Source organism: Eupeodes corollae, chromosome 2, assembly GCF_945859685.1.
Source record: "Eupeodes corollae chromosome 2, idEupCoro1.1, whole genome shotgun sequence".
NCBI classification, from domain to species: domain Eukaryota; kingdom Metazoa; phylum Arthropoda; class Insecta; order Diptera; family Syrphidae; genus Eupeodes; species Eupeodes corollae.
Genome location: NC_079148.1, coordinates 61287552 through 61311806, shown reverse-complemented (window position 1 = coordinate 61311806; position 24255 = coordinate 61287552). Strand labels below are relative to the sequence as shown.

Genomic DNA, 24255 nt, shown 5'->3' with positions numbered 1-24255 from the left:
ATATAATGAATTGAAATCCAACGAAATTTTAAAGTAAGAAGTCGAAAATTTCTTGGAGAACCGACTTAACCTGCACATCATATTGACGGAATAACCTAAAACCATTTTTCTATCTTTATTGATATTAAACCATCATCAATTCTCTGAAATGTATCCCCCCCCCAATTTTTGACAACACAAAAAGTGATACAGATTCTTCCAGTTCAATAAAATTTATTTCGCATAGTGTTAAACCTTTTTTGATGTAATATGAACACCAGAAGCTTCTACTTGATTCTTGACATTGAAGATTGACATCGTGAGTGAATAGCTTCACCTTCCCAGCAACAAAGCTCTTCCCACATTTTTTAAATACAAAAGGGTGCGTTCCTATGAATAATTTCAAACAGAATATTTTTTTCCACATTATAAGTGGTATTGGAAGATTGCTGTTTAGAATACACAGAAAGAAAAAAAAAAGACCTCGAAGGACAACAACTTTGTATGTTGGGTGTAGGAGTATGTAGGTAGGTATGATACCTTATACCTGCCATAAGATTCTTGCGGAAAAGTTTCTCAATTTTCTTTTTGTTGCATTGTTCAGTTTCAAAGTAAAGATAAAGAAAATTCTTAGTTTGTTGTGTATCGACAAAGAAGGTGGTGCCTGAGGAAGGTATCCTTTGATAGATATGTACATGAACGTCAACATGGACTTAACTGAAGGTTTCTGCACTTTAAAATACCTTTATTTTATGGTAAAAGTATATCTAGGTACTTTTTTTGAAGGAAAAACCATTATAAAAATTTCAACCATAATGCTGCTGGTAGAACAAATTGAAAGCAAAATGTGTAGATACTTAAGCTGCCTACGTGCTGCCGAAACTTTTTTTTTAATTTTCTCGAAGGCTATAAAATTTTAGGAAATTATTTGAAACCATCAGAAAACCATAATGGATAATTTGGGTTAATGTTTTTCTTGTTTGGGTATTCTTTAAACAGTGTTTTTCTTTTTAAGTTGTAGCAAGAAGAACAATTTCTATATTTTCTCAGAGTCAAGTTCAAACGAAATTTAAAAAAAAAAGTACGAGTGGGTCACGAGGCGTATACTTGCTTTCATAGTTTATTTTATTTGGAATATTTAAACTTTTGAATATAAAATAGAGTGAATTGATTCAAAATGTACAAACAATTCTTTAATTTTCAAACGAATTAATTTTCTTATTAGAGCTTGCGGTCAAATAATACTACTATTCAAATTTCAAGTCTTCAAATTGGTATCAGGAATTTATTTAAAAAATATCCAAACACGAAATTTATAAGAGCTTTGGACCTTTTGCTTCTTTGTTTTATAACTTAACCTGTTATATACTAAATTATAAATCTGACCTTTTATGAAAGGAATTTGGTATTTCTAAAAGGTTTTTTATTGGCAATTAAATCCTTTCAAAGTTATTTAAAGTTTAATCGAAGTTCAACTGAAATCAACAACTCGCAGTCATAATATTTATTAAAAGCTAAAACTTATTGGTACAACTAATTGTTATGAAACGAAATAGTTGCTTCCATCGATATGATTGAGAAAATGAGCTAAAAATGAAAAAAGTAGATGTGAACCGCACTTATAATTTAACATTTAAGCCCGTTTGTCGATATTTCCAAAAGTTTAAAAAAATATTATAAACAAAATTATGTGTCAATTATAAAGCGCTTGAGCCGAAAAACATTTTTTATCAATTTTTAGTTGTTTTTTGTAAGTTTTCTGTTTTATAAATTGGTTTTTTGTAAAAAAAAATAATATGAAGTTAACAAAAATATTTTGCATATGATAAAAGTAGTCTATTTTCTATGTAAGGTTAAGTTTGGTTGATGAAGTGGCCCCACTAAGACCAATGTTAATCTAATGTGATAGCATGCACCATTAAACATCCTTAAAAGTGAGGGAGTTAACCTGTGTTATTTATGGATTGTCTTGTTCGAGCAATATAAAAGCTTTGATTAAGCTAAATAGGTTGCTTCCTAGAATATCTTCAAGGTTTTTAAAATTGTCGAAAAAATGTCTGCCTAAGAATTTGGTTCTAGTGTGGACTAGTACTGCGTATTGGCATACAAATTGTACTGTTCCTCAGCAAAGCCATATGAGAAATTGAAAGCAAGATTGATTGTCTCAGGGAAGAAACCTTCTCCTGGAGGACTTTTTCATGTTTGAAATATTATCCAATTATTCGTTCATATAATAGGACAGGTTATCATTTAGTCCCTGCTTAAACTGTTTCCTATGCTTTTCTGTAGAAACTGCGCGTATCCGATGTGGATTCTTTTTCAGTGGTCTGGCTTGGACATAAGCCTTTGCCCTTACATATAGGCCCAGAGGTTAAACATTGAGTATTTCTTTCATTTCTGTAATAACTTGAGAAAGTATTCTCCGTACTCTTACTTACTTACTTAAGGTGGCGCTACAGTCCTGTGTGAACTAGGGCCTCACCCAACAAACTTCTAAATCTATCTCGGTCCCTAGCTAGATGCCTCCAGTTTCGCGCTCCAAGTTGGGTGAGGTCACCTTCCACTTGACCGCGCCACCTGATCCGCGGTCTTCCTCTACTGCGCTATCCTGTGGGTGTGGATTCGAAGACTTTCCGGATCGGAGCATTGGTTTCCATGCGCTCTACGTGACCCAGCCATCTTAGTTGTTGGACTTTTACCCTTCTGGCTTCTTGACATTTGAGCTTTGCACTATTCTATCAAGTACGATGTTAAAAAGCGCATGACAGTGCATCACCTTGTCTAAAACCTTTTTATGACATCGAACGGTTCTGTTAAATAGTTTCCCCACTTTATGGAGCAGCGTGCATTCTACATGGTTATCCTGCACAAACGGACGAGTTTGGCAGGGATGCCAAAAGAAGACATGGCTCTATATAGCTCGTCCCTGTAGATGCCGTCATATGCGCCCTTGAAATAGATGAAAAGATGGTGGGTGTCGATTTGGTGTTCTTGGGTTATTTCCAGGATCTGCCGTAATGTGAATATTTGATCAACTGTGGACTTTCCTGGTCTAAAACTATACTTATAAGGACGTATCAGGTTGTTGACGATGGGCTTTAGACGTTCACATATTACGGCAGAGAAGATTTTGTAGGCGCTGTTAAGTAGAATGATTCCTCTATAGTCAGTGCAGTTTAGAGAGTCCCCTTCTTTTAGGGTAAGGCAAACTATACTGAGGTTCAATTCATCGGACATGTTTTCTGCCGACCATATCTTACAGATAAGCTCCAGCGGCTTTATTAGACTTCAGCTTAGATATGGGAATTTTTACTTTGTCTAAGTCGGGAGGACGGGATTGTTGGCTTCATGGTCTATGTTTTTTCGTCTTTTTATGCAGCACCCGCTTTGCGTGCCTGTTGTTTGGCTGCATTTGACTGTCGGCATACCTCATCAAACCAGGGGTTACTTGTTGGTGGCTGCTTGAAACCCAGCACATTAGAGGGGTCTTCTCTGATTGCATCTTTTCAATGTTGCCACAGGTTTTCGATACATTCTGTTGGTGGCAGAGAACTTCGAGAGAGGTTACTTGTAAATCGGTCGGAAAAGGATTTGGCGATTTCTGGCGATTATAGCCGTTCGACGTTGTACCTTCTATCAGCACCTCCCTGTTTTGCCTTGGGCCTGGAACTCCGAAGTGCTACCTTGGCTACAACTTTAGCTCCTCAATTGACGGTATATTGATCTGGAGAACTCCAAGTTCTTTTCTGGATGTTGAGGTCTTAAAAACGCACACTCTCTACCATGACGTTTTGCCCCGCAGCAAAATCTATGAGCCTGAATCCGTTGTCGGAAGTGTTGTCGTGCAGGCTGTTCTTCCCGATTATTCCACCAAAGATGTCTTCCCTTCCTAGCCTCGCATTTAAATCGCCCAGGACTATTTTAATATCGTAGCTAGGGCACTGCTCATATGTTTTGTCTAGGAGTTCGAAGAATATTCTTTGGTGTTGTCGTGTTTCTCTTTTGTGGGGGCATGCGCGCATTTCAGTCTAATTTTGCTGAATTAAGCCTTGATGCGTATGGTCATGAGACGCTCATTGATGCGTTATAGCTCAAGACTTCTTGCTTGAGTCTTACTATGTAGATTTCTATTTTATAAATTGTTACGATTTTCATCTATAATTATTATTCGAGTAGCTCTCACAGTTATTTTAAATTCTATTCAAGCTTAGCAATAATTTATAACATATTGTATCTTACTTTGTTTAAGCAATCAATGAAATAAGTATGAAATAATCGTAAGTCTGGCTCCAATGACGAAGCCGCATCCAAATAAGCGCTGTTGGTTTTCGTGGTAGTAGTCATTATAGTAGACATAACAGTTTTTCATCCTCGTTTTGCCCTGCCTATCCCATCGTTGTTCCTGGATGACGGTGATATCTGCTTTATAGCAGTCTAGGGCCTGCGCTAATTCTTCGGCCGCACGTGGTCTGTTAAGTCGAAGAACCCCTATAAGGTGTTCACTAAGTAGTTCAACCTTACTGGAACTGTAGACGCCACCGTTGTTTCCATATTGGGAATTCCTCCGCTGCCATCTGGATAAGGAGAGGTGCCTTAATTGAAACACCTCTCCCCCTCTCCTCGTTTGCTGCCCTAACAACTTTCCACTGGGGTTGGAACGCAATCTCCAGTTGATGTACTAGGCACCCGATGTTCACCACGGGGAGGTGTGAGTAGGAGTTGATAAACAGAGGTGGGTTTTGAGAAAAAACTTGGGGACGCTTGTGTCCTCTTGAATACACATGTCTACCATTTGAACATCATTGCAGCTATGGCCTTAAAATAAGCTGATGATTCCGATTCGTTGTGTTAGCAGCTTTGGGGGTGTGTACTTAGCAAGATTTCTAAGCTTTCCGACATGACATTGTCCAATGACCATTTGCTTTTCTTAGTTACCCCCATTTGCGTAAGTTTTTTGGCTAGAATTATTTTCCTCTGTCTTGCTGACTTATTAGTACATTCTTTTTCAGTACAGTCACAGTTTGTCTCGTTGAGACTCTGTTTTGAATATACTTTGAATTGTCTTAAAAGAATTCCAGTCAGTATTGAAACGTCGGGAAGTTTGTTATAAAGGTTTTGTTGAATAGAATAACCTCATCAAACATTGACAAGTTGAAGATATGGAAGCTTTAAAAAAAAATATAGTACCGAGCAAAACCCAATTTGACCATACACAAAATTTAACTATTCTTACTTAAATGAATACAACCACTTATATAAAAAAATAAAACAAAACAACAAAAAAATCCTTAAATTGTGTTGTTCTAAGTTATGCAATAAGAAGCTAATCATTAACAATAATTATCTTGTTTACTCAAAAGTACAGTAGGGTATAAACTTTTTTTAACATATTGATACCAACATTTTCTTATAAAGGACCATTAAATTCTTTAGCACAGCGCTGTAATATATAAAGGAAAAAATTTGTTTAAAGATTTTCTCTTTTTATAAATAAAACACGCAAATTGAACTGTTTTCATAATATGTGCATAATTAAATATAATTGCTTTACCCGCGTTGCTTTTTCAGTGACCGCCACGCCACCGCGTCGTCGTTGTGCTTGAACATGCGTTAATAAGTCAAATTACGTGTCCTGAAACTTCCGATTCTACAAAAAAAAAGGAACAACTCATCAGTTAAAATTGTGAAACGTTTACTCGTTGTACAACGAGTATAAAGTTCATGTTGGGACACAACATGCAATCTATAAAATTAACAACATTTTCGAGCAGCTCAGTTCAATGAGTTTTTATTAATGAAGGAACGGGTTGAGTTGGGTACCTTCAGAAAGAAAGGATGTGCTATGATGTCCTTTTTTTTTAAATACAAAATAAAAAAAAGATAGGAACGTTTGTGTCATTTGATCCTTAAACGTCAAATTGCAATCCACGCACCATTAAAGTGTTTTCGTTTGTGTTTATGTCTGTGTTTCCGTTTCATTTAATATTTAAACTTAATTTTCTGATAACGAAGTCAACACACTTGTAAACAAAGTTGTAATTTTCCTGTAAGCGCATTAAATTCAAAAATACCACTGAGTGGGCTAAAATGGATTTTTTTGAATTAAAATTGTTTGCTGAAATAACAACAACTGTTCATTTTTATTTTGTATGTATTTAAGTTTTCGTGAACAAAATATCAACCGTTTAAATTTCTGCATACTGTTAATTTTGTCATTAATTATATTAAGTTACTGTGGGTCACATCAATGAAACACTGAAAATAATGAATAAAAGAAGAACGTGCTCAGAGCAGCTGTGCCTAGGAAACACCATTGCTCAATGTTTGTATGCGGAATGGCAAGCCTGCTTTGCATGCTAACGCTGGCATGGATCGTTGGAGGTATAAGCAAATCATATTTCATCAGGAAATGGAGGTAATACAGGGTAATGAAGAAATTTCAGAAATTTTGGATGAAACAAGAATAATATTCAAATGTGTTGCTTGCATAAAAACAGACTTTCAACCAAATGGAGGGAGGGGGAGAGGTGTTTTCACTAAGGCACCTCTCCTTATCCAGAAGACAGTGGAGGAATTCCCGAGATGAAATCAACGGTGGCGTTACAGTTCTACTAAGGTTGAACTACTAAGTGGACACCTTATAGTACTTATTTGACTTATTCGGAGCCCAGGCCTATAAGGAGCGGTTTTATCCGTCTCCCAATCCTTGGAGTTATACTTGGGATCTGGCCCTCCAGGTGGGGGTGGTGCCGTTGGAGTTACTTCCGGACTACGTAAAAATATACTAGTTGCGAAGCACCAACAAGCCTCAGATAAGGACGGATTTACTGTTGACAACCCACGCAAACGAAATAGGGAAACAAACTTAATAACTGCATACGTGGAATGTTAGGTTCCTTAACATACCACGTGCAGCCGAACGAGTGGCAGAAGCCTTTAGTTGCTGCAAGGCAGATATTCTCGGTATTCGTAATATATTCAATCTCAAACATTGTTTTAGTTTTTATTTATAAATATACACAATTGCTGAAATTCTACGTCGAACAAGGCTATCACTTGTTTTTCATTTTCACCTCAAAATGAGAGATACTAAGCCGGAAATAAATATACACCTTCATTAAAGTGTTCCAAGAACTTTGTAATAGTTAGAAAAATCGTAAAAAAAACTCCATTCTAAGCGTCTATATGTACTCGTATAATGGTTAAGCATAAAATTTGCAAGAATGTTCATCTCTATCACTTTCATAACAAACAACAATTTTTGAGATAAAGAGCAAGTAGTGCGCACCGTGAAAAACCTAAACTAATTTTTTAAGCCAAAGCGCGACTTAAAACTCTAGCTTCATATGATTTACTTAAGATGATATTTTGTAATTGGAATACAAAAGTGGTCCACGCTGGGCTTGTAGAAAAAAAAGGATGGCAAGAGACAACAAGTGTTGAGGAAATACATTACATACGCAGTACCGTTCCTGGCATTCAAAATCATGTCAGAATAATATTTTTACTTTTTTTTTTACTTTTAGGTGGAGGATTGGACGGCTAGAAAAATCTTGAGCATTTTCAAAACAATATATTTGTTTCGTAAACTTTTTTCACCAACAATTTAATTTAAGAAAAGTTGAGCCTCACATACTTTTTGCCCTTTATCTCTGAAACGATTGAGCGTATAAAAAATGACTAAGATAGGCATTTTTGGCAATTGCGATAAGAGTGTTTTAATAGCGTTTGACGAAGATAATCCTGAAAAAGCTTTTGACTATTTTCAACGTTTCATAAATTACGACGGCAACGTAGACACGAGATTTTATGAGACATTTGACAAAAAGAAAGGTCCAGGGTTTTTCAACAGGGACGCTACAAAAGTAGAGCGCCTACAGGCACAGCAAACGACGTCATATTTATAGTCGCTCTTTTGACATTTCTCTTCAGTGTGGTTTTCCATTTCATGATGGAAAGATACACGAGTCAACAACGATTTGAAAATGTTTAAGTTTACTACCGAAATTAGGAGTCAGTGGCCTCAACGTTAATTAACTCTGAGCCAGCAGAAGAAAGGGTGAAAGTAACCACATCCAAGGGCACCTCTCAGGGTGGAGTTCTCTCACCGCTACTTTGGGTTCTTGTCATGAACGGCAATACTCTCTAAATTGAAATCAGGTGGAGTAAGGATAATATCCTACGTTATTTGCTATTTACTAACAAGCGCAAAATACCTGATTTTAAAATACCTTCAATTAAAGGCTGCCCTCTTAAAATCTCTGATCACGCAAAGTATCTCGGTGTGGTCTTAGATACAAAACTAAACTGGGGCCTGAACACCGACGATAGACCCAAAAAGGCATCAATTGCCTTTTATACTCCTGCAATGGAATTTTCGGGAAAATCTGGGGACCAAACCCTAAAATTATCAGATGGATGTTTTCGGCAATAATTACGCCAATACTAACCTATGGTAATTTGGTATGGTGAAAAGCTTTAGAAAAAAGCACGAACCTGAAAGCTTTGACAAAAGGTCAAAGACTTTCATGCACTGGCATTACGGGAGCAATGAGATCCACTCCAACTGCGGGACTGAAAGTTATACTCAATCTAATTCCCCTAGACCTCCTTGTTCAATAATATGCTGCCAAAAGTGCCCTGAGACTTAGTCAAACTAAAGTCTGGATAAGCAGTTTCATAGGACATACCCAGATCCTTCATAAAGTTATGGGTCATGGTACTACAACAGAATATAAAATGCCCAAACTTGATTTTCATAAACCATTCCAGGCTGCCAAGCAGAGAGGAATGGATTGATAATATACCATACTCCAGTGAGTTGTGTTTAGCTTTCTTTACTGATGGGTCTAAAATGGACCCTGGTGTAGGGGCAGGCTTCTATCCTGAAGCTCTCAAGTTAACCGCATCGCTTAGGCTTCCAAACTACAGTAGCGTCTTCCAAGCGGAGGTCCTGGCAGTGACAACAGCTGCTAAAAAGGTGCCATTGATGGCGATACCACGAGTTGATATCACCTTTTACATTGATAGCACAGCGAAGAGCTTAAGGTTTTTGGTGCACAGCAAAACATTAGACTCGGCTGGGTCCCAGGCCACAGCGATATACTAGGCAACGAGAAAGCCGATGAACTAGCAAGATTAGGGTCAATGCTTGACGTAAGCCAAGCTCAGCTAGTTAGCACCCCTACCTGTTATTTAAAACAGGAAATTTTAAAAAAGAATAACTATCAAGGCCGATGAAAGGTGGAACCTTCTTGACACCTGCGGCAATACAAAAAAGATCTGGTCCTGTTTTAACAAACAAAGAACGGACAAAGATCAAAGTGATCCCTTAAAAAAGGGATCACTTTGATCTTAGGTTATCATATGAAAAAGATGAGAATCAGTTCAGATGATCTATGCAGAGGATACGGTGACGGGGAGGTGCATGAAGACACTCCGCACTTTCTGTGTCACTGTCCCGCACTCTCCAATCAAAGGAAGTAACTGCTTGGCTACTATGTCTTCGGCGATTTAGAAAAAAATTTTCTAGTACGCCAGGTACTAACATTCTGAACTTCGTCAAAGCCTCTAAATGGCTTGACTAACTGGACACATAGGTTTTTCTTATTATTCTTGAGTAGAAATACTCTAAGTATGACAGTAAAGACATCAACTGACAGCCCCTCAACCTAACCTAACCCTAACCTAAATTTAAATTCGCTAGTTCCAATTTATTGTTGTCATAATCGTCCTAGTAGTGAACAAATTTGAATCCACATTCACAGTACAAAATTTTCCCGTACCAGTGAAGCAAAGAAGTGCCCGTAATGTCTAGAATTTTACTGCAGCTGAGGCTTCAGTTGCAGAAAGCCCTAATGTGTCTCGCACAAGTCGTTCCCAAACGTTGGGCATATCTGTGACATCGTTGTGGCGAATTTTGCGAAAAGATCTTCGCCTACATCCTACCAAGAAAAAATTGGCACAAGAACTGAAGCCGCTCAACCACCAGAAACGTCGTATGTTCATGAATTGGGCTGAGCAACAACTTGAAAATGATAAGGATTTCCATCGAAAAATCATCTTCAGCGATGAGGCTCATTTCTGGCTGAATGGCTTCGTCAACAAACACAATATGCGGTATTGGTCAGGCAGCAATCCAAACGTACTCCATGAGTCATTATTGCATCCCGAAAAATGTACGGTTTGGTGTGGTTTATAGGCCGGCTGCATCATTGGGCCGTACTTCTTCCGTGATGATCAAGACCGGCACGCTACTGTGAATGGCGATCCCTACCGTTCAATGATAACCAAAATTGCAGCAAATTAATTCCAATATGATTGAAAGTCTCGTTATCAACCTTGAATCTATTTTGGTGATCTCAGTCAGAGGATTTTCAAAAAATCTTCGTGATGTATTGCCGTCATTTGTTGTTCAAGTTCCTTGCTTTACAACGATAACCTTGATACCAACCATTTCGATGAATTCAGCTTGGATTAGATTTGTTTCCGCTTCCTTAATAGCACGAGTGTCCTCACATGTTCTCCATACTTTGAAGCTCAAGTTGCAGCCGTAGTGCAAAACGTATTCCATAAATTTAATCCTTTCATGTAGAGATGATATTCCTAGTTTAAGAGCATCTTCATTCAACATCTTGGTACTGATCTTAGATAAATTATTCATCTCCGAAGGCATAGCTCCACAGCTTAAGCAACTTTTTCATCTATCATCGTGAAATAAAGATGATGTCTAACTTTTATGGTAAGTGTGCCAATATTTATTGAGGTCATCTCCAATCCCTCTATTTCATTTTCCACACGGTTTTTCTCTTCGCGTATGAGGTCAAGTAATTCCTTTTTGTATTCAAATTTCAATGCTCTGCAATATCGTGTTGAAGACGGTCGGGAATTGATCCATGTGGGATTGTTTTCGTCAGTTGGTAAGGTCATTTTGAGGGGCACAATCGACGTCATGAAAAAATGCGCACCCTAAGCTTCCTGATTCCCGATGGAAAATTTCTGCATATATTCGCTCTGTCCAGATGAGCCATCACAGTTCCACTTTGTATGAAGTTCTAAAGTTTGGTTGTTAAGTTGTTGCAGCTCATCACGTGGAATTGTTTTTAAAATTCTTCTTGCTGTGTGATTTAGCAAATCCTGAAGCCTCACCATATCAGATGTTTCGGTTACTGCTATGTTGTCTAGGTAACAAGATTGTTTTGCCTCAATAATATGGGGGTACTTTGGGAAAATATCATGACCGATCCCTTTTGTAGCTTTTCTTAAAATTTCGTATTTGTATTTCGATGGTATTTCACAGGGTAGACAATGGATTAATTTTATTTTATTTTTAAAGAAAGGTACATATATTTTCTAAAAATTAAGCTCTTATCTAGTTATCTGTGACAAGTATTTTCGAAGGAATTGTAATTGTTCGGAATCTATCGTCGTCAAAACCGTGTTTTTTAAGACCTGATTCAGTTGAACAAAATTGAACATAAGTCACAGGGTTGGATCCAGACGGATTTTATTCTTTTTTGGAATAGTAAGGTGATTATTGTAACTTTCAAGTGAATGTAGTCAGAGCATGTGGGCAAGTGTAGCTAAAATTGTAGCTCTAAGGAAAAAACATACACATTTTTATGTTAGAGCTCTCTGCTCTGACTTATCTAAAATATACATATATACAATACATATACGTATATGCATATGTTTTTTTTTCAAACTTAAAGTACATGTTTTTGAAATAAAAATAAAAATTCTGGCTTAAAGTTTTCTAAACGCTATTTTTCGTGCCAAGAAGTTAGTGCAAGAAAATATAGGAATTTCTGTATCTTTAATACTTTTGAACAAAAATTGCTCAAATTTTCAAGAATCATAGAAAAACTTAAGAAAAATAAAAAACAAATTCATACCAATACTTTATTTTTTTTGATTTTTTCCGCATTTAAACCACTGTGCGTCGCGGCGTCACAAGCCACACAGCGAATGTCACAATCAATTTATTGGAAACCAAATTTGACAATCAATTTTTTGGAAACCAAGTTTGGAGAACGGGTCATCTCACGAAATGGTCCAGTCGCTTGCCCACCTCGGTTGTGAAATTTGACGCAGTTAGACTATTTCATGTGAGGCTACGTCAAGTTTATGGTTTATGCCAACAAGTCAGCGATGATTGTTGAACTTTGTACGAATATCGAACATAAAATCGCAGCAATATCTGTCGATTAATGCATTAAAATCGTCGAAAATTGGATTTAGCATCTGGACTTCTGCAAGTGTGCCCTTGGTGGCCATGCAAAAGAAATCAAGTTCCATACATAATGGCATCGAACGTTCTTTCCAGAAATAAAGAATTTCATTGATATCCAAAACCGTTTTAGTTTTATTAAAAAAAAAACTTTGTAGCGCTCTTATTGAAAACCCCGATATAAACAAACTTTCATTCATTCATTCCCAAGTTGACAACTTTTTTTGCCGTATTTTAATGTACTTTTTACTTTTTCCCGTGTTGGTAAAGTTTCGCCAAAAATTTATTGAAAATAATGTTTTTCTTCTGCATGCAATTTCGGTAATTTTTCTTCAAATTGTAATTAAAAACAATTTTCTTATTTATTTTCTGTTTAAAAAACATTATTGATTCCTTATACCGAAGCCGGGGTATCACTTTCCCATCGTACTGATATTGCACGTAGAGCACAAATCAGTATGTCCTTGAAAAGTATTTGTATTTGCGATACATTAATACCGCACCAACAACTGAAGAAGTGGCTCAATCGATAAATTTTATGAAACAATAATATTTGTAACAAGCAGCAGTCTTTACGCCTACAACACACCTGACATTTGTGTCCACACCTACTTCCGTTAATTTTGCTCACCCAAATATACATTTTGAACCTAAAAAACTTTACCATCGTTATTATGTACAACATATGGAGCCTCCATATGTTTCAATTTTTCAAAGTCGGAAAAGGTTTTATGCCGATTTCTGTGATAACCAAATTAAAAACATAACCTCTCCTTACACGTTTCTATAGCTTATAAATATGTAAGTTTTAGTTCGTTTGGGTGGAATCAATTCTATATCAAAGATTGTTGAAACATGAAACCCAAAATTTTCACCGGCCAGACAGTTTCAAAAGACTTTTTGGTCTCCACCATTCACCACAACGCCAAAACTTAGCAAAATTAACCCACATTCATTCATATAGCAAATCCCACCTACTCGTGTTCTACTCTAAAAAAGCTGTTGAATCATTTCTATGAATGTGAGGCACGATGAACTTCTATGCTGAATCATGAAAGATGATTGTCCTTAGGTTCTTAGATAAACGTGGTAAACTTGGTTAAATTCGGTATTTGATATCGACATCATGTAGCAATAGGACATGCGAATGCATACGATGAAAATCTACCTACGAGAACTGCAGCAATACGTACAGAGCGTTTAGGCACAATGCTTTTATGTGTTTTGAGTTCTACCTATGAATGAATCTGTGGTAAAATCTCTGCAAACTCAAATCAACGAAGCTTAATTGAGAGTTTTGTAGACCAAAGATCGTTGGAAATTTCGCGGAACAAAACAAGGCCACCAAATAATGATATCGTTCCCTGGTAGAGTGTACTCAGCTCAAGTCCTGATGTATATCCTTTTAGATTACTTTCCTCCTACTTTTTTTGTTTTGTTGGACATTCGCCAAAATGTTGATGCTGAGGCGAAATAATATTTAAGCCCACGTAAGTGCACTGATAGTGCAGTGAATTACGACCTGAAGGTCTATACCTATCTACCCCTGCTCTGGTTCGGTTGCAAATATGTACCTATATCCTATGTACACTTGCATGTATAATATACATTCTTCATGTGCATTCATTATACTCGTATCATTGTTTGGATTAAGGAAACACAGAAAAAGGTGTATTTTTTTTCACTAACCATTGTGCAATAATGTGCAACTGTAAAAGTGTTCTTAGTTTGCATAAATTTAACAAAGTCCTAGGAATGTATTTTATATTCGGTGAGTTTTTTTGTTGGTGTTCTGCATTAAAAGGAAAATGTATTCATTTGAGTGTTTCCTTTCTTTTTAGTGCAAACATAAATGGTTTATGGTTCATGGTTAGAATATGCGTTTGTATGTTTAATTTGAAATGAACACAAAAAAGTGTTAGTATTTTCTTGATAAAAAGGAACAAAAGCTTCCGAAATGTTTTTGTGAAGTAGAATTCAAGGTGAAAGAATAATACAGTACTTTGTCGAAGACTCGTGCTGGGTATTTGCTTAACAATGCATACTTAACCTCTTAAGTACATACTTCACTTAATTTTAATTAATCCTCGACGCAATTCTTCTATTTTACTGTATGATGAAATAATTAAAAATCACAGAACGTACTATTGGAACCACAAATAATACCAGTGAAACAAATTAATTGAGTTAATAAAACAATTTTCAAACATATTTTAAAATTTTGAACGGTCCGGTCGGTCGGTGGTTCTAAATTTCTGGGAACTTTATAAAAGAAAGTTTTAAATTTAATTAAAATATGATTCATTATATTTTTGACGTTGATTTAGATGCAAAATTAAATTTATTCATACACTGAAGGAAGAATGAAAAGACTTTAAGACAAAAGTGGAATTTTTACTGACTACATGTGTTCATGAATATGCCTCATGACATATTACAAAGGTAGTTCCCCTTCGAAGGTGGTAGGGTGTTGTAGGATCTAGGGACTTATGCTGCAACATTTCCTATACACCAAGTGTTTACTTTACCTCCTGGTGGTAACCACCTGATACTGGTCATATCTTTAGATATAACTTGCGAAACTTGTAAGCGCGGGTGCAAAATAGGAAAAAAAGGACCTTATCAACGGCCCAACAAATTTTGAGGTTAGTGCGAGGGGCTAACAACCCCTCCAACGTGAAAAACTTGAATGTTATGAGAGAGATGCAAGCCTCGGATAATGAACCCCCTCTTATAGTAATCACACCCAAAACGACAACGGACTACGCATTGAGAATTTGTACTTGGAATGTAAGAACGCTCTACACTCCATGTGCAACTCAGAAACTTAAATCTGTCCTCTCGGAGTATAAGGCAGATATTGCTGCGATCCAGGAAATACGATGGATAGGATCAGGAACAATGAAGAAAAAGAATTGCGACATTTATTATAGCTGTCATCAAAGATTGCATTCATTTGGATGCGGATTCGTCGTGGGAAATCGGTTTAGTTAGAAAATCATGGATTTCAAACCAATAAGTGATCGCCTGGCTGTGATCCGCATCAAGGCCATATTACAGAACAGAACAGAAGTAATAAATATGAGTAGTCTAGAAAGGAGGATTTCTACGACCTCCTGGATAGAGCCTACGGAGCCTGTCCAGAGTACGACGTCAAAATCGTACTCGGAGACTTTAATGCAAAAATTGGGAAGGAAAACAACATTTGGCGAATTAGTTGGAAAGCACAGCCTCCACGAAAAAACAACAGATAAAGGCTTCCGACTAAACGACTTTGCTGCAGTTCGTAATACGGTGATAAGTAGCATAAGGTTTCCAAGACGGCGATCTCCGGACGGTCGAACCACTAACTAATGTGCTAATCGGCGTAAGGCACGCATCCAACATCCTGAACGTGTGCACTTTCCGAGGAGCAAATGTCGACTCTGACCACTTTCTGGTAATGGCTAAGTTTAGAGCTCGAATATCAAAATACAAAAAAACACGCGCGGCCCCAATAAAGAAGTTCAAATCGGTTGCTTTAGAACATTGGAGAATGCCAGAGACTACAGTGAGCGCCTGAGCGAGTGACTGTCCGCCGCCGTCCTCCCAAATACTACAGATGTCAACACATTGTGGAACCAATATCGCGAAATAATAAAAAATGTAGCCGAGACCACCATAGGTTACCAGCCACCCCCGAAAAAGAACCCGTGGTATGATGATGAGTGGGTGATATTGAAAAGAGAGACGGAAAATGTACGTGTGCAGATGCTGCAACGGAAAACAAAACGAAAAGGAGAAATGAGAAAAAGACCCTGTGAAGGAAGAAAATAGCATCCGCAGTTTCTCAGCTCAAAGATCTAGAGGAGTCTCGGGCCATGAACAACACCCGACGTTTCTTTAAAAGGTCTAGCAATTTGCTTCTGGTTTCAGAACTGGGACACAAGCTCTTCGAAACAGTGAAGAAAACCTAGTCACCGAAGCACGTGGAATAGGAATTGTAGATGTTTTCAAGCAGCACTTCCAACAGCTGCTGAATGAGCAAAATGTCGAGCAAGATAATGACGAAAGAGAAGCAAGACCATTCAATGAAGTGCCAGTCCCAGCCCCCAGTAGAGAAGAGGTAAAAAATAACAAGTCCGCCGGGTTGGATGGCTTACACACGGAACTCTTTACACATGGAGGAAGTGTTTTGATAAACACTGACTGGTCGATAAGCTCCATATGCCCCATCTACAAAAAAGGCGAACCGATGATATGTAAAAACTACCATGGTATATCCATGCCATTTTGCATACAAAATCCTATCCAAAGTACTGTGTGAGCGTCTTAAAAATTTCTGCAATACAAATATCGGCACGTACCAGTGTGGTACAGGCAGAACAACGATAGACCAAATATTCATACTGAGGCAGAACCCGGAAAAGACCAACGAATTTCAAGTCAAAACCTACCATCTTTCCATCGACTTTAAAGCTGATTATGATAGCATCCACCGCCAAGAGCTTATGATGGCGATGTCTGAATTCTGGATCCCGAACAAATTGATCTAGCTGTGCCGCATGACGGTAAGCAATACGCAGTGCACAGTGCAAATGGGTAACAGCTCATCCGAGTTATTCCAAACTTGCGCAGGGTTTAGACAAGGAGACGAGTTGTCATGTGACTTCTTCGTGCATAAGGCAGGTGTGAGCACGGAGCGCACTATCTTCAACAAATCCAGCTTCTAGGCTATGCGGATGACATAGACATAATCGGTCGATCCAAGAGAGCTGTGCTTGAGGCCTTCACAGCGATTGAGGAACAGGCGAAACTAGTTAGTCTTGAAGTGAATGAGGACAAAACAAAGTACATGTTATCAACAAACAAAGCAACATCTGTCCACCGCCTAGGACAAAACGTCACTCTTGGTAGCAGCAATTTCGAGGTAGTTAAGGAGTTCACCTACCTTGGAACAAACATCAATCCGACGAACAACACCTTAGTGAAGATCCGAAAAAGATCAGCTGCTGCTTCGGTTTGGCCAAACAATTGGGCTCAAAACTCCTCACTCGAAAGACAAAGTGTCTACTATACCAAACTTTGATTTTACCAGTCCTACTCTAATCTCTCTAAGGGGAATTAATACTGGGCATTTTCGAGAGAAAAATTGTTCGACGGATTTTTGGTCCCGTATGCGACGATGGCGAATGGAGAAGAAGATACAACAGAGAACTGTATGCGCTGTACCAAGATATGGATGTAGTTCAGAAGGCCAAGAAAAGACGACTATATTGGCTCGGCCACATCGAGCGAATGGACGACAACGCTCAAGACAAGAAAGTCTTCTCAGCCCAGCCCCCAGGTTCAAGACGACAAGGAAGACCACTTAGTCCCGGTGACTGGAGAGTGCATGCGAGGGATCGTTTACCATGGAAGACTGCAGTATCTCAGGCTGAGACCCTTCATGGATTGTGAGCCGGATAAGTAAGTAAGTAAGTTACCTTAACAAAATCCGAGGATTTCTTTGATGAGTACAAGCTTTTGTTATCAGTAAAGTTCGGGTTTACAAGTCTGTGAGCTGATTACATAAATTAAAATATTGAATATACTCGTTACATAAAACTTGGTTGGCAATCCAAATCAATCATTTTAATAATATAATGTTATTAGTAATGTTTTTGAGACGCTTTTTCACTTGGAATCCGATAGTAGCAACGTTAAGCAATTAACTTATGTCATATTTTGAGAAAAAGCGATCTAACTTGGTGTCTTTGAACAACGAGAGACACTGGGTAATGGAAAGGAAGAAGAAAAACACAACTACCGAGTCATAAGCCATCTTAAAGTCATAAGCAATCTTTTCATACACCGGAATCATATGGAATCATTAAATAAACATTAAAAGAGCTAACTGTTGTCCAAGTTCATATGGTTCAATTTGCGAGCAAGTGCTTCTATGGGACCAGCTTTTTTCCCACTCGTACTGGGAAAAGAGTCCTCAGAGATCTAAACACACATAAATTCGATGGTCCGGATGGTTTCCCCGCTATTGTTCTGAAGATGTGTTCTTCAACGCTGACAAAACCACTGCGTAAGCTTTTTCATCTGTCCTACTCCTCAGGTCTCGTTCCAAGAGGATTGAAAACTGCATTTGTCCAGTCGATTCCCAAAAAGTCAAATCTTTCTCACTGTCTTATTAGCGACCAATTGCACTTATGTTCCTTCTTTCCAAGGACATGAAAACGCTGATTAAATATCAGCTTAAAAATATCTCGAAGATCGAAAGCTTCTGAATGACTAACAATACGGCTTTCGTTGCAATAGGTCCACTGGTGATCTCATGGTTTATCTCACCGAACAGTGGAACAGATCTTTACATCGTTTTTGAGAAAGTAAGATTATTGCACTTGATATTTCAAAAGTATTTGATAGGGTTTTGCATCAGGCCAATTAAAGAAAATGCGTACTATCGGTTTTCATGAATCCCTCCTTCATTGAATTAATAATTACCTTTCGGATCGTTCAATACAAGAAGTATTGGATGAGTTCAAGTCTGAAAACCATTAAATAAATGCTGGTGTACCCCAGGGCTCTGTTCTATCTCCAACACTCTTTCTAATTTTTATTAATGATCTCCTGTCTGCCACATCTAATTCAATACATTGTTTCGCTGACGATAGTACTCTTAGCTTTTCATATTCGTTTTCAGATTCACACCTCTCTTCTTCGGATGTGAAACTGCAAGGACAAAATATGATAAGCTCATTCAACACCGACCCAAACAGCATTGTTCAATGGGATTAAAAAAAACGCGTTTAAATTAATGCTTCGAAACCCAAGGCTGTCTTGTATCGTTAGAGTGAGATATACCCCCATTGCTATTGTCCATGGATAGAACTTGCCCATCTCTGGGCTGGTGCTCCTGCAACTTACTTAAGCCTCCTGGAAAGTATTGAATGTAGAGCATTTAAATTGATAGGTGATAATGTCATCATAAGTTCATTTACTTCGCTTGAACATCGTCGTTAGGTCTCTTGTTTTTTACCGTTATATTAATGGCTTATGCTCTAGTGAAATAGCCAGTTGCATTCCTCCCCTTAAAATGATCAACCGTAATACTCGTGCTTTTAGGAATGCTCATCAGCATACCCTCGAGCCCAACTTCGGCCGTACTGTCAAGATTCGTTCTTTAGTCGTACTACGCGAATGTAGAATAACTTGCCACACTCTGTCTTTCCTAGTCATTGCCGATCTTGAGTTCCTTAAACGTATGGATGTTGTCTGATTGTTTACTGAACCGGTCCTAATTTGGCCACCAAACGTTCAAGAGTCCAGGGTCACTATGTCTACCGTTAAACGAACGTTAACGAACACTCATTTCGATGGTCGCCACGAGACGCCAAAATCTCCCCCTTAAAATTTAAAAACCCTATATTAAAACAATGTATGTAGTGATTACATAAATAAATGTACTTATAACACATTTAAATTTAATTCGTTTCGGAACACATTTTTCGTATTTTTCATGTCTTTTGTAACAGGCCTGTATTCCTACATTACTTACTTTTTATGTAATCAATTTTAACATCTTTTATCATTTTTTGTAGGTTTCCTTGGTTTTTCAAAAAAAAGTTCTCAGTTGAATTCTTCTAAAAAATCAACTAAAAACTACCAACAATATTTTGCATATGATGAAATTGTTTGATATCAAAATCTTTATTTCTGAATGAGATAATGAAGTCAAAACAAGTTTTTACCAATTTCAGTATCATTTCTTAAAAGTTTTTATTTCTTATATAAAAAATATACACATCGAATTTTTCTAATAAAACTAAGCAAATTTAATCCTTTTTAAGTCAATGCCTTTATTTATTTACGAGATATCGAGAATCTAACATCAAAAATTTTACTAAATATCGAAATATTTTCTCAAATATGAAATTAGATTTGAAGCCTTTAATTTTTAAAAAGATATTTAAGTCGAAAATCAATTTTTACCAACTTTTTAATATATTTTTTTGTTTTATTTCTGTAAGAAAATTGTCAATTCGATTTTTCTCAAAATTTTACCAGATATCAAAAACGTTATTCTTTGTTGCATAAATTATTTGTGGGATAAAATGTTTGGTTATAAAATATTTATTTTTTCTCTTTTTTTGTATTTGCAAGAAACTGTCAGTTGATTGCTGACACACTTAATAATATAAAATTTAATTCAAGTCAGTATTCAGTCAGTAAGAAATATCAAATTTTTAAATTCGAAAAATCAGACCGATTACAATAACTTTCTATGGAAAGTTACAAATGATTCACTTTTTTCTACACGAATATCTCAAGATCCCGAAATTATTTCTATTTAATATATTTTATTCTAGACATTTTAATTTTAAACAGAATTGACAAGAATTAAAACATATGAAAAGAAATCTGAAAACAATTATTTTTTTCAACTTTAAAATTTTAAAAACAAAGAAAATCATTGCCTCTTTAATGATGGATTTTAAGAAAGTGCTAACAATTACTGACAATACTGCTAAAAGTTGTTCTCTAGCTCAAAAACCTTGAATAAATATAAAGATATAAGCGTCAAACCCATGACAGTGTATTCACAATATAATTTTAAATATTTTATGTGCACCTGTAATTTTTAATTTAATTTTACAAAAATTAAGCCCGCACTAAAAAAGTGCTTAATTGATTTCACGTCTCAAATATCTCAACAGAAAACAGCTTTAACTTCAGTTATTGATTGCAAATGTTTTAATTTATATTTATTCTTTGAATATAAATTTAGTTTATAAACAAAATATTTTTTAAAATCACCAATTGCCCCTTTTTTCTTTTGAAATCCATGGTTTGCCACTATCTGGTTCTGAATGAAATGCAAATTGCTTTCATTTCTTTGATAATTTAAAATTTAATTTTAGGTTTCACCTTTCCGGAAAAATAAGAACTTTTAAAAAACGATTAAAATATTGACCGTAAGAGCATATGCAAATTTTCCAAGTAAAGACCATCCCGGTACATAAAAACACCTTTGTGTACTCTGTATTATAAAATTCCTGGTAGGTGCATACAAGCTTGAAATCAAATTGAGATTTTCAAAGCTTCCACCGACACAGTTTCCTCCTTTGTGACTTGAAAAATATATTTTTAAATTGCGGGTTTTGACAAGTGCAAAAACATGTTATTCGTTAAATCTAGTTGGCAATTAATTCCCCAATGCAGTCTTCGCTAACTTATCCAGTCTGCATATTATACAATCTGGATAAACAATTTAATGGCTTCTATTTTTGTGTTTGAAATTTCCTGCTTGGATAAAATATTTATTTTTATAATTGTTTCTTCCTCTTTTTATATCAAGGTCTCAGCTGTCTCATGTTTTTGCCAAACAATTTTGAATGGCTTCTTATGATCGATGGTATTTTAATTAAAACTTTGGCCTTTGTACGAGAAACCTATCAAAAGTTAATTCTCCAAAATGAATCATTTATTGTGTTTGCAAAAAAGGAAACAAAATACTAGACTCTTACATAATTAAACAAGTCCTTATACGAAATAATAAATAAATATGTAATGTGTATATAAATTCGAATATTTTATCTTTTCATTTCAGGATAATTAAACACAATCTGTGCTGCCATTGAAGAAATAAAATACAAGAAAACCGAACTTATTGTTGACCGCCCTTGGTTCTTCCCATTCCGTTGCGTTACGTTTCATTTTGTTCTGTTCGCGTTTGGCGGAGGAAGCAAATGGGGTTTTTCCCGAAGGACATCTTTGCCTTGAGTTCCTTCGTATTGGTAGACGTATGCCATGTGTCTATAGAATGTTGCCATCGTCGTCGTCGTCGCCAGCCAAGAGTGTGATATTAAAACAGCTCATGTGTTTAAATTAATATCTAAAAGACGGACACAACTATTCCCAGTAGATGCGGAATAAATTCATTATTCCTGGTTATTTTCACACCATCTGGTGGGCAATACTCGTGCACACACACCCTCTATAACGAACGGAAGGCACCTATCGGAGTCACACTAATGCGACAAAATGTACAACCGTTCGTGTCAATGGCCAAACTTTACCGACTGCAGCGGCAGTGGCAGCAGCGGCAGCAACAGCAATGGTGCCAATCTAACGCTGTTCAAGGATAATTTGCTGGACGTTGAATTTGAATTGGAACTCAATGAGACTGCGGATTGGCCATTGGAGCGTGTTGTTTCGATGGTCGTGCCTGTATTTTTCGGAATAATTGGATTAGCTGGATTACTGGGAAATGCCTTGGTGATATTGGGTGAGTGTTTTATGTACCGAATGTATATGTTCATTAATTTTGCTTCTAAGTTCATAGTTACCGTATTCTGTTCATATACGAGTATAGAGTAGACCTAGGGGAAAATTACTATCAAATTCATAAAACATGCATATTACACATGAAATACCTATTGGCTATTACCTTCCTACCAAATTTGTTCCATCTGAGTGCAATATTTATATTTCGGCTAATGCATACACACGGTGTCCGTGTATGGCCCCGTTAGGTAATATAATGTTATGAAGTGAGTAATTTTATATGATTTTGAATATTTTGTCAGGTAAATTTGATTACTTTGCTCATATACAGTTCTTTGAGATGTCATGTTAGGCAAATTTATTCATTTCGACAAAAACCTGAATTTGGAAATACGTTCGTTACAATATTTATTTCTGTCGTGCTTTGGCCTGAAAAAAAGTGAATACAGAGAAAGAATTTAATAAAATCCTTATTATTTTTGAAATAAAACCTCCTTCCACTGGTTGTCGGGTGTAAGCTCGTTCTTAATGTATCTAACGATGATGTACGACTATGGAATCCGTAGTTAAGGAGGTGGATGAAGTAAAAGTTCAATTTTTCTATTCGAAAGCTTATATATGAAGCTTAGCATATGAAGTTATTGTAATGGGTCCGATTTTTCAAATTGAAAATTTTGACATTTCTCGACGTTTCAAGGTCCCTAGAGTCGAATTAAAAGATTTTTAGATAGATGTCTGTGCGAGCTTGTGTACGTACGTCCGTACGTTTGCGACCTTTTTTTCGTCCTCCATAGCTCAAGAACCAAAAGAGATATCGACTTCAAATAAATTTTGTTATACAGATAATAAGGCAGAAAGATGCAGAAAGGGCTCTTAAGAGTTTTTTTTACCATAGCAGCTTGAAAAAAAAGGTAAACATTTTGGTTAGCCCTAAATATCTTACGAACCAAAAACGCTAGAGACTTGAATTAAATTTTATATAATATATTGTAACGTGATATCAAACAAGTATATTTTTTGAAACAAATCTATCTAACGGTTTTTTTATAAATAAAAAAAAACTGAAAAAAAATTGTCACCTCAAAAGTTTTACGACTAAAATCTGATTTCATTTCCAAAACAATTTTGTGCAACGAAAAATAGTGTTTTTGACATCTCATAAAATTTTGAGAAAAATCGAATTGACAGTTTCTCTTATAAAAAATAAAAATCTAAAAAAAAATTACTCGAAGTTAGTAAAAATTGAATATCGACTCAAATATCTTTTCAAAAACTTGAAATTTAGGCTTCAAACTTATTTTATCTTATAAGAAATATTGTTTTCAACATTTTGAAAAATCTTGAGAAAAATCGAATTGACAGTTTTTTTTACAAAAAATAAAAACCTAAAAAATAAATGAATAAAAGTTGGTAAAAATTGATTTTTGACTCAAATATCTTTTTAAAACTTTGAGATATTGGCTTTAATTTACTTTTATCTGTCAAAAAATATTATTGTCAACATTCACTAACATTTTGAAAAAAATCGAACTGACAGTTTTTTTTACCAAAAATTGAAAAGCGAAAAAAAAAATTAACGAAAGTTGGTAAAAAATGATTTTCGACTATAATATCTTTTCAAAAATTTTATATAATAGCTTCTGACTAATTTTTACTAATAAGAAATATTGTTTTCAACATTATGACAAATTTTGAGAAAAATCGAATTGACACTTTTCTTACAAAAATAAAAACCTTTAAAAAAAATGTATAAAAGTTGGTAAAAACTGATTTTCGACTCAAATATCTTT

The 24255-nt window shown here is 36.2% G+C and overlaps 1 protein-coding gene across 1 annotated transcript in view; it reads left to right on the top strand.

Moving 5' to 3' along the window:
* Positions 1-24255, top strand: part of LOC129944277 (allatostatin-A receptor) — a 412899-nt gene that overhangs the window by 278128 nt on the left and 110516 nt on the right. Inside the window, exon 4 of the mRNA XM_056053612.1 lies at positions 21789-22466. Coding sequence (XP_055909587.1) covers positions 22223-22466 — 244 coding nt within the window. The 5' untranslated portion in view covers positions 21789-22222. The remainder of the gene's footprint in view (positions 1-21788; positions 22467-24255) is intronic.